Source organism: Solanum dulcamara, chromosome 5 (genome assembly GCF_947179165.1).
Source record: "Solanum dulcamara chromosome 5, daSolDulc1.2, whole genome shotgun sequence".
Classification (NCBI taxonomy): domain Eukaryota; kingdom Viridiplantae; phylum Streptophyta; class Magnoliopsida; order Solanales; family Solanaceae; genus Solanum; species Solanum dulcamara.
Genome location: NC_077241.1, coordinates 8,815,163 through 8,827,050, shown reverse-complemented (window position 1 = coordinate 8,827,050; position 11,888 = coordinate 8,815,163). Strand labels below are relative to the sequence as shown.

General features: G+C 34.8%; 1 protein-coding gene across 6 annotated transcripts; it reads left to right on the top strand.

The window, feature by feature from the left end:
* Window positions 1-996: 996 nt before the first annotated feature.
* Window positions 997-11,201, top strand: LOC129888991 (uncharacterized). Of its 6 annotated transcripts, XM_055964083.1 has the most exons (12): window positions 997-1,397; window positions 5,118-5,235; window positions 5,352-5,686; window positions 5,774-5,905; window positions 5,988-6,086; window positions 6,244-7,153; window positions 7,348-7,537; window positions 7,778-7,880; window positions 8,098-8,226; window positions 8,316-8,445; window positions 10,631-10,721; window positions 11,045-11,201. In XM_055964083.1, exons 1-6 carry the CDS (start codon window positions 1,015-1,017, stop codon window positions 6,659-6,661), a joined length of 1,485 nt encoding a protein of 494 aa, XP_055820058.1. In that variant the 5' UTR covers window positions 997-1,014; the 3' UTR covers window positions 6,662-7,153; window positions 7,348-7,537; window positions 7,778-7,880; window positions 8,098-8,226; window positions 8,316-8,445; window positions 10,631-10,721; window positions 11,045-11,201. The 6 variants fall into 6 exon arrangements, with proteins under 6 accessions (XP_055820058.1, XP_055820059.1, XP_055820054.1 ...); XM_055964084.1 differs by having other exon boundaries at window positions 8,098-8,445; window positions 10,637-10,721; XM_055964079.1 differs by having other exon boundaries at window positions 8,098-8,445.
* Window positions 11,202-11,888: the final 687 nt, after the last annotated feature.

Here is an 11,888-nt window from a genome sequence, read left to right as displayed (position 1 = left end):
AATGCTGACTTTAAGCCATAAAGTTCTTAAAGTCGGTCAAAAATGAAAAGTTAGGATTCCTAACTTTTTTTTTCAAAGTGCTTAAAGTCATTTTCTTTGATCATGAAAATTACTTTTATATCCCTTATATTTTAACTAAATTCCCAAACTATTTTTTTTTATTCTTTTAACCCTAAAATTCACATCATAAGCAGTTTTATCCAAACACTCAACTGCTTATTTATAAAAATAACTTTCAGCACTTCAAAGTTCTAAAAGCACTTCATACATAAAAGTTACTTTTTTTAAGCCCATCCAAACGGGCTCTATATCTTTTTTTTTAGTTTATTATATATTTAAAAATTACATAAAAATATTATAAATCATAATAATCAATAATTTAAATTAACAAAAAAATCATTTAAAAATTTACTTGATTCTCACAAATTCATTTATGCCACATAAATTAGTATAAGGAATAGTATATATTATTTAAAAATTATATAAAAAGCATTATAAATTACAATAATCAACAACTTAAATATCTAAAAACCTTTAAAAAAATATTGGTTGCTTTCATTTGTATCACATAAATTGAGACGAAAAGAGTAATATATATTATCTAAAAATTACATAAAAAATATTATAAATCATAATAATTAATAATTTAAATATCTAAGAACTTTATAAAAAAATTGATAAACTCTTGAAATTGGGACAATAGAAGTAACATATATTATGTGAAATTACGTCAAAAGTACTATATATCAAAATAATTAACAACTTAATATATCGATAAAAAATAGATTAACTCTTCTAGTTTTATCTATATGCCATAAATTGAGATGAAATAAGTAACATATATTATGTGAAAATTATATAAGAGATACTATAAATTGTAACAATTAACAACTCAAACACATTTGAAAAATATATAATTTTTTTATTAATTCAAATTTTGACTATATCACATAATTTTCTTTTAAAATTATTAACATATATTGTGTTCGTGCCAAGTCTAAGCATAAACCCCTCATGTCTCCGGTGGTAAATCCCAAACCTCTTTCAAACAACTCAGGGATGTTCAAGTTATTCACATCAAAGGGAAGCAATTCAATTCTTGTCAAAATTATTCAAAAATGTTCCATCTCCAATTTCCATACCAAAAACCCAGCAATCCAATTCATTCTTGAAGAAGGCAAAACACTTCAATCAACGACTAAGCAGAATGAAGAAGCTGAGTTTTCCAGAAAACCTAGCTCTGGAATTTGGCCTGAATGGGTGAACTTGATGGAGAAGTTGTTAAAAAGTGGATATTTTGAGGGAGTCGGAAACCCTTTTGAAAATGCTGAAATGGATACTAACCAAATTAGAACTGCTTGTTTGAATTTTGCTCGAGACCGAATTGATCTGATAAGGTTAGAAATATAGTCTGTTTGAAATGAATGTTTTAGCAAATTTATTGCTGGTTTTAGTAAGCTTTTGTTGATTTGTTGGAATTGATTTCTGTATTTTTTTCTCTCTATAATTGCCCCAAAATGAATGACACCTTCTAATCACGGAAACAATTTAACTTTAAACTTTTTAAAAAATGAGATGTTTTATAGCTGCAGAAACTGTCACGACCCAAATCTGACACTTAATCCGCAAAAGGGCACCTGACGAGCTACTACCTATAAGGGGAACCCTACATAACTAAACATATGGATATAAAAGAATAAATGATTATCTACTAACAATCTCAATATATAGTTAAGTGTGAAAATACAATACATAAAGTGGCTAAGTCATGGAGCTACTAAGTCTGGATTCAAAATATGAGTGGCAACTCGGAAATAGATACTAAGTTTGCTAAAGAAGAAGAGACTCCCATGATCTAATGGTGGCTCACCTAGACTAAAACTGGACTGAATAAAGTTGGATAGTCAAGAATTGGCTACTTGATCTCTGCCTGTAGTTCCTACACACCCAAACAATAAGTGTGAGTCTAAAAGACCCGATACACCCTCTCAGCTAACCTCTGGGGCAAGTCTTAGAAATCGCTCGTAATGCATAAAAGCACATAAAGCAGTACAAGTATAAGAATAATATATAGATACTATGCTGAATCTAAAATCATGAATACAAACAAGTAATGCATGATAAATACCGAACATGAAAATTTGCTCACGGGACATGGTACTTATATGTTCATGTCCTACCCCATCTTCCGGAGTGGGAATGATACACTCACAATCCTACCCGAGTTTCCATAACTTTAGCATCTCTCTCTGGCTGAATACCCCTTAGACCAGACAAAGTATGCTCATCTGAGGAGATGATAAAGTGGAATAAACATCCAAGCAATAGAGATCTGGTGCAAATCTCTAATTAGGCGAAAGTACATTAAAAGACTTTCACGGTCATTTATTGGACACTTGAAACTATCCAATTTGGCTCATGCTTGCCCACTCACACCAACTAAGGGGTTGTTTGATATGGTGTATAAGAATAGTGCTGAAAAGGATGTTGTTATGCTGAGATTATATCTTATGCACTGTTTGGTTTGGTGTATTAAAAATAACATGCACTGCATAATTTCTAAAAAATGTTATTTGTTTACAAAAAATATCCTTCACAAATATGGTGGGAAGGATGTGGAAAAGGTTTTGAGGTGCAATGCAATGTGTTTTTAACCATATTAATGCATGCATTAAAAATCCTTGCTTTGCTAATAACATGTATTGGCTATACATAGCATAATATCAAATAGAATGTATAACTAATGCATAGATTAAAACAATATACCAAATAAGGTATTAGTAATACAACAAGCTAATGCGTGTATTATTTTTTAATGCATCCTACCAAACGACCCATAAATGGTTTAAATGCACATAAACATCATATAATATATGCTATTTTTAATTTAAAAACAAGCAAACTAAGAGTTAAAACCATATTTGCTTGATTTATGGTAGTCAAAATCTCACTTGAAATGTCAAAGTCCACCCAAACAAGCTCCAATGATCTCAATCTATTCAAATTCATCATTAATGGGCCCAAACAGTCTAGGAAAACTATTCTCATAATTTTAGGACACCTCTGGCTCAATGTCAACTCTTAGCCAACTAAAACTTGGCCCTCAGGTGAATAATCCGTATTTCAAAATTGAATCCATGGACACGTTATCCATAAGTTAGGGAACTCATAACAATAATCATAATTTTATTTTGATATCAATTACCTATCCAACTTAAGAATTTTCATATACGGATTATGGTTAAAGTGCCTACTTGATCCCTTAATTTCTACATGTTCCCATGGATCAAATCCTATGAAATTATAGTATAATCACTAGGTAGTGTTAGGAATCCATATCTAGATCTTTAGGACGAGATTCCACCTTTTGATCATCCATATCACGAGCCAAAATCGTCTCAAAACCCCAAAAATCGTACATGAATTGATTTAGAATTTGAAAATCTGGTGTATATAGCTTAAAGGCCTTCATTGCAATCACAGACCCTGACTTGGCAAAGCATCACTTTCACGGTTGGACCTCACGCGGTCATGGTGAAGCATTGATCGGTGTATGACCTCACAATCGTTCCCCACGCCTAGCCTCGTGATCCCAATGATTTAGCCCCCTGTCCCTCGTGATTGCGAAGAAGGCACCAGACACCAGCAAATTTCAGCGAATACCATAACACCTCCTAAGGTGCCGAATCACCCCTCGAGTCCAAACCTGGACATGTCATCAAGTCCAAAAGCATATTATAGGCCTATACATTGTCTCGAATTACCCAATGACAAGCTAAAACTCAAAAGGAGAGGCTAGATTCCCCAAGTTGACTTTTAAGCCATCCAAAACAAGATCGCATTAAAGAACCTTTCCGAGCCTTTTCTACCCGGACCATCCTACTAAGTCCAAAAGGCATGATAACAGAGCTAACCAGAGCATAAAATGACATAAAAGAGTACAAATGCTCAAAATGGAGGTTCCGGTTGTTACAGAAAGGTATATGACATGTTTTACACCACAAGTTTCAGAAGTGTTTTTTCTTAAACTTTGTGCTCAGTCAAACAGCGTTACATAAAATGTGTAGAGGGACTACTTATTATTAAGATGAACTTAATTAGAGTAGCATGGTTAATGAAAATTCATATAGCTAAGCACAACTTGCTCGAGATGTAGTATTAGTTCTTGTTGTGAAGTCAAGTTGAGATGAGTTGTTCAGTAAACTCTACCGGTATTTCAGTAAATGAAGAAATAAATTGGAACTCTTCTTTTGAATATCATGAAGACCTAAATTTGAATATCAAGCAAGTAGAATCCATGGAGGATTAGGATTTTGAAAGAAACAGTGGAGAGTTACCAATCCTCCAACCTCATAATCTCATAACCATACTTCCAAGTATTCAATTGCTTGATATTGTATAACATTAGGATGATTAGATAGGACAAGACGCAACTTTAGGTTATCAGGGACATGACCTTAGATAGGAGGGCGTGGAGGACTCGTATAAGGGTAGAAGGTTAATAGGTAGTGGACTATTGTCTTGCTTTTTTAGGATTTAGGCTTGTTGGTGTTTGTCGTTGTACTAGTCGTATTATCGTAATTTTGTTTTTGATATCTATCATCGTCTGTTGTGCACTATTCTGTTGTTCTTGTCCTTTCTTGGAGGATTTGCATTTCTTCCCTTGTTAGTTGCTATGTTTTATCCACTGTTTTCTTCTTCTTTGTACTTGGATTTGCGGCACTTGAGCCGAGAGTCTTTTGGAAACAACCTCTCTACCTCCATGAGGTAGTGGTAAGGTCTACGTACGCTCTACCCGCCCAGACCCCACTTGTGGGATTTCACTAGCTATTTTGTTGTTGTACTGAGCCGAGGGTCTTTCGGAAACAGCCGTCCTACCTTGGTAGGAGTCAGGTCTGCGTACACTTTACCCTCCCCAGACCCCACGTTGTGGGATTTCACTGGGTTGTTGTTGTTGTTGATATTGTATGACATTGTCAAAATATTTATGCATAACACCTACCCCCCTAAGGACGCCCTAAAGAAAGCAGTATTGGTTTAATTACATTCTGTTTTATCTGTAATGAGAATGTTCTCAATCTTATTGCTGATCTAAGCAAATAGGGCCATGGTAACAGATATTTGTCCTGGCAAGATATTGGGGTGCTTGCAGGTTGTGGCTGTCCAAGCATGGATAGAAAAGTTGTCAACTCTGGAAAGCGCCTTAGGGTATTGTTCGGCATCGAGGAAGGAAATGTATGTACTTAAATGCTGTTGTTATGTTTAACCTAGACAAGAAATCTCCATCAGTGTTAGTAGTATGAAGAGCAGGAAAACACCTGTCTGCACCTCTAACAAGACGCATTTACTAGGTCTGCAGCTTCTGTACATTCAGGGGAAGTTGTGAGAGGGCATACATCATCGCACGTGAAGATCAAGGTGGTCGAACTGTTGATGTTATGCGTCTACTATTGACTTATGGACTTAATCCAACTACTGGTGCTGTGGAGAATAAACCATCCTTGAACAAAAGAGTTGAGGAATCAGCAAGAAAGCTGTTGAAAGAAATTGTGAATTTCAGTTCTGAGGAACTCATCTGTGAAACACAGAAATCCACAAACCCTTGCAATCCATCTGTACAGGGTGATCACCAAGAAGGAGGTCAGATCAATGTTCTGAGGGAACAAGGTGATTGGTTTTGTCCCAAGTAAGTCTGATATTTTAATGCATTTATGACATAATACTTCCATGTACCAATCCTAATTTTCTGATATCCTTTTGGTTTTGTTCCTAGATGCAACTTCTTAAATTTTTCTAGAAATGTTAAGTGCTTACGGTGCAATGGCTTATTTCACGAAAGACTTAGCAAGCTAAGACAGGAGCAGGATCATCCTCCATTAAGGAAAGGCGACTGGATTTGCGACAAGTAGGAATGCAGTTGGATTACTTTGCATGTAGATAAGTTTATATCCTAGTTTTGGTGTCATTTGACTTCCAATCTCTTGCAGATGCCACTTTATGAACTTTGCAAGGAATACAAGGTGTTGGCAGTGTAAAGAAAAACCACCTACACGGCAGCTTAATTCTGGAGAGTGGGAGTGTGAATCGTAAGCACATAAACATTTATTTATTTTTCTTAAATAAGCCGTAGACACTTTTACTTATGTATGATCAATGGTAAATATAAGTTGAATGTGTTTTTGTATCTTCCTTTCTAGCTTAACTCTCTGTCTATTGCCTTTTGCAATTTTTCCCCTTGGCTAGGTGCAACTACATCAATTTCAAAAGAAACACGGTGTGCTTGAAATGTGATCATAGACGACCAAAAGCATCTAGCTGTGCAGGTTCTTCCTGTGGATCTACAAAACAAAATAGAATCATTAGTCTAACACGTCCTTATTTTGGTGAATTGAATGAAGAAACAGATGAGGAATGGGAATTAGTTGAGAGTGAGTATGAAGATCGTTTGAGCACAATGTCACAGAATCAGGTTGTTGATTTTCCTGTTTTAGGGGGGAACAGTGAATTGTCTCGAGATGCAAAGAAGCAAGAAAGGTGGAAGACTGGAAATGAAAGAGAAAATGGTGATGAATTGAATAACAAGTATTTTCAAAATAGGGGCAATGAGGAAATGGATGAGTGGTTTGGGCATAAAAATGTGGGAATCTATCAGAAACTTTAAAGAAGCTAGGTGAAGGGATTCACCCTATCTTCCTGTTTTTGAAGCTGTTCTGGATTTTGCACTACAAGCATTGCAATACAAAAGGAGAACTGCGATCCCAGACGCCTCAAATTACTTTTTGTACTCCACCCTCCCCTACTCCCCCCCTTTTTATGTAATGATCTTCAGGATCCAAATGGACCCATGGTCCTCTATCCCTGTACTAATGTTTGATCAATAGAATTCATCTTTTCTGACCTCACCAAAAAAACATTAAAGAAGATATTATGAAAGTTGTGTTGTGGCAAGAAATTTCACCTTCTAACAGCAGGCAACGTACGCCACTACAAAAAAAGTGTTATATTGCGGAGGTTTTATTGTGGAGGTTAACATAACCCCCCTAAATTGCATCAAACTTCAGAGGCTTAAACAACCCCTCCAATTTCTGTGCAATTTGTGGAGATCATCAACTGCCGTAACCCTCAAGATTAAAAATTCTGCTATATCAACACGGTAATTTTTCTTTTCCTGTGCTTTTTCCCCAACTATTGTACCGTTTTTATAATCTCTCTTCCAAATTGGTCACTCCATTTCTCCAAACCCTTATCTCAGTGCTCCTTCATACGTCCTAATTAACATCTTCAAAGTGTCTAATCTTAGAGTTCAAAGATGATGTGTGGACTTATTGATCTAAATACTATGGATAGTGATGATGTCGGAGAAGAAACAATGGCGCCAGTGTCTTGAATTCATCGGAGGCGGCATCTGGAAATTCGAATTTGAAGTCGTCAACTCCGCCAGTGGTGGCATTGGTGTGTATGGAGCTCTGGCATGTGTGTGTTGGCCCATTGATTTCGCTGCCGAAGAAAGGAATTGTTGTTGTGTACCTACCTCAAGGTCACCTTTTAATCATCTCTCTGAGTACCTGTCCATAGCTTATAGCCTCCCTCCTCATGGTTTATGTCATATTGTAGATGTCAAGCTACAAGTTAGTATACTTTTCCTCAACTAAGTGTCAGTTTTGTTGAAAATTTGGTACAGATTGGTTAAAATATTTGCTTATGTAGGTTTCTCTGTTTAGTGTTGAGTGTAGAAAATTTTGACTATTTGTGTAGTGATCTGGCATTTGGTTTTCAGGTGTTGGATTACAGGTGGATGTGACATTTGATGAGGTCTATGCATAGGTCTCGCTAGTTCCTGACAATCAGATATTCTAACTGCTTAAATTTAGTTCCTTTAGGTAAAATTTGGTTAATACAAGCATTGTTAGGGTGATTCTGCTCTGTTTTTTGTATCTGTTGTGCAATTTTTTTCTCTTTCATAATTTCTTTCATTGTTCTGCACTGTTTTTTTGTCTCTGTTCTGCAATTTTTTCTCAGCTTTGTAATTGTCTTCTCTGTTCTGCTTTCTGTTTGTTGTGATTGTAGTAAAATCTGTTTTTTTATATTTTCTTGAAGGAAGAAGATATATGTAAGTATTTTGTCAACTTAACAAAGGAGATGGATGATCAAATAGATATTTCATTTCGCGGCCATGGGGTCCCTCCCTCCAAGGCAAACTTGTTCCGCTGAATTTTGACTAAAGGGGTTCCTATTCTTAAACATTCCATATGTGCTTAAATGAGAATAATGTGGATACTATCAATGTTGTAATCAGACCAATGATGGTGTAACAGGTTTATTTTGCTGTATGGTTACTCTGGTGTCTACTCTTATGCCATTTATGAGCATGTTGGTTCACCTGAGTGGCATGCTTTCAGCCTTGGTGAAACTAGATTGAAAAGCCTTCAAGCTCCGGAAAGATAAGTAAGAAGAGTTTTTTCTCCTTTTTATACCCTTTTTTGTCATTGTTTCTATTGCTCAAGCACATACCTTTTTATCAGTCTATGGAGTAAATCTGTTACAGCCTACAATCAAATGGGTCGAGTTAATCTGTCCATCAAAGCTAGAACAAATGAATTCATACTGTGTGTTATAGTTGGGATTTTGATATGGAATCTCCATGTTATTACTCGTATGCCTCAATGCTCAACCACCCTCTTTGGACACATGAAATTTAATAATTGCTTCTAGCAAGTTTCTTTTTCTAGTTTGCTAATTTGTTCAGGGTGTTAATTGTTTATTCTGTGTTAAGAATACATAAATATCAGACAATTGCCAGCTTATTGAACTTATACTTTTCGTTTGTTCCCATCAGATAGTTACACATGGGAATTTGGAAGGTTTTATCTTCATCATGAACATAACCTCTCTCAAACTACAACTTCGATTACACATAATTATTGGTAATTTTGAAAACAAGAGAGATTCATGGTCTACAAAATGTTACAGAATTTAATGCTAGGGGCGTGTATTCTTCATTTTATGTTCAATTGTTTTTCTAAAATAGACAAGTTTCTTCACTATACTAAGCCAAGCTTACAATATAGGGTGGTGCATAGCCTATATTGTAACATACAATAAGTAGAAACTAGAAGCGTTCACTTCCAATATTTGACTAAATCAACAAAACTGTAAAGGCAGCTATAGAGTTTTTTTGTCTTAAAAAATCATAGTATCTAATTATCTTGTAGTACTGGAAGCTACAAACATCTTGCAAAAACATAGTGATTAACAAAGTGATATATGCAGTACTTTTCAAAGTGATCATGAAGAAGGAAAAACACGTACCTTAAGAACTGTAAATTTGACTAATGATGTTTCTGGAGTGAATTAAAATTTGACTGGTTAGCTGGTCTGATAGGAAAAAATCTATCATACTGTCCTGTAGAAAAAATCATCATGGTAAATTCAATCAAAAGTCGGAAAAAAAAATATCATACATGTGTAGCTATTGTTACTATTGTTTCTACTATACTCAAGGACAGAGTACTTGGTGGTGTTGTGATTGTTGTGAGGCTTTACATTGTTCTATGGGGAAAAACCAAAGATCACAAATATTGTAGTTCTGTTATGAAGTTATGAAGAAATACAAAGTGAGAGTGAAATAATATAGAATAAGAGAGGAGACTTATTCTGCTACTATATTGTTTTGGCATAATAAACAAATATGACCCTTAACTTGACTTCAGCTAGCAACTATGACCTCTAATTTTATTAATGCACAAGTAGACACTTTAACTATCCAAAACTTGAACAAATAAACACATTCGTCCTACATGGCATCTTACATGGCAATTTTGTGTCCTACGTGGCGTCCTACGTGTATTGTGTCAGGTAAGACATGTGTCTACTTGTTCAATTTTATACAAGTTTTAGTGCCTACTTGTGCACATCCAAAGTTGGAGGGCATAAATGTGAAATGAGTTCAAGTTAAAGGGCATATTTATGTATTATGTATATTTTTTTTGTTACCATCAGTTATTTCTTGTACTTTTTTTCTCCCTTGAGTCAAGAGTTTATCGGAAACAGCTTCTCTATCTATGAGGTATAGGGATAAGGTTTGTGTACACTCTACCCTCCCCCAACCTCACTTTGTTGGACTACACCAGGTATGTTGTTGTTTTATGAACATATTTGTAATGACGAGATTTGATTAGCTAACAACCAATGATTCTAAACTATGAATATTGGAACAATATTTTTAACTAGTTCTAGCTATAGCAGCCAGGATGACCTCTTGGAGTTGCTGCATGCTATAAATCACATGCCCAATCGGACAAATGATACTGAACGGCCAGCAGAATTTATATTCTGGATCAGCTTGCTTGGCTTAAGGGCTGCTCATGATATTTAACATCATTAAAGAGTTAGCATCAGTTAGTCCGGAATCTCCTAGCTAGTTTGTTTCATGCTTGAGAAACTGTTTTTGATGTGTAACTTGTTGTAATCTACCAAGAGTAGTACTTCAAAAGTATCTCCCTCCAACAGTTTAGATTAACACAAACTTAAACTAATTCATATTGTTTCTGACTTGATTGGATATTATTCAATTGTTCATTTCAACTAACGTCAATGTACTAGTCTACTAAAAGATTTTACTATGATAAAGTTGCAGGACAAATCAAGTTTAGTTTATTGGGAAGGAGGTAGTATATATCCAGCTATAGCTTCTACATTTTGATGCGGTTGTTATCATGAAGGTAAACTGTAGTTTGTGTACAATTTGGGAACTCTATTTCATCTTCCGTTGCCTTCTTAGTCATTGTTTGGAAACTCTATTTCAAAAAATATTCAGGTGTAATCTATTATTGCAAAATACAGTATATCTTTTTTGTAAAAACCAAATTCCGGGGTTATAACCGCCACAATTTGACCGTCGCTAAATGTTACAGTGGTTGTTTAAAAATACCCGCAAATTATTTCAAGGGTTTTAAAAACTATCGTGATGACATATTGCTAAATCGCCGCAAATTGCAAAATTAATCCCCGCAGTTAATGTTTCCTTTTCTTTCTTTTTTTGTAGTGCGTCCTAATTGGAAAGAAAAGGAGAAATATCAATCAGTTTTAGTTGAATTCAAGACTCACAAAGTACAAGAATGTGCAAATGAATAATTGGTTTGATATGATGTCAAAGTGAACAAATTCAGTACCATAATGAATGACTCTGTTGGAAGACCAAATATCTACTGTGTGCAAGGTGTTTGCGTTTGGTTAAAAATTGATTCAAATTGAAAATCAAATCAAATCGATTTTTATTTGGTTTCGGTATGGTTTGAATTTAAAGTTTTAAAAAATCAGTTATATTTGATTTGGTTTGGTATTATTTAAAACAAACTGAAGAAAAGATCAAATTGAATCAAAAAAATATTATATTTTGATATGTAAAAAATAAAATGATGTGAAAATGAAAAAAAATGGAGCAAAAATGAATAAAAAACAGAAAAAAAAAAAAAAGGAAAAAGAGGAGACAAGAAGGGGGACAGATTAACAATGATGGTGGGATATTAAATGGCAAAAGAAAAAGGAAAGAATTGAACTGCAAAAAGAGAAAGGCAGTGATGCAACAAATATGCTCACTGGAATCAAGCGTGTGGGTGCTCCGGGCCATCCAATTTTGGTTTATTTTGAATTCAGTTATTTTATCTGAGAATTTTTTTATATTTATAAATAGTTCATAAACACATTTTGGAAGACTTCTTTAGATATAAGGTGGTTAGGCCTAAGGAGAGAGCGAGGAACCGCCGTGAAATAAGAAGAAAGATTGACAAGAAGTTTTTTCTTTCTTCTTCTTATTTTTCATTGTTGGTGTATTGTGTTTTCACATATGTTTAGGAGTAGCTAATTTTCTATCTAGGATTTTGGTGGAA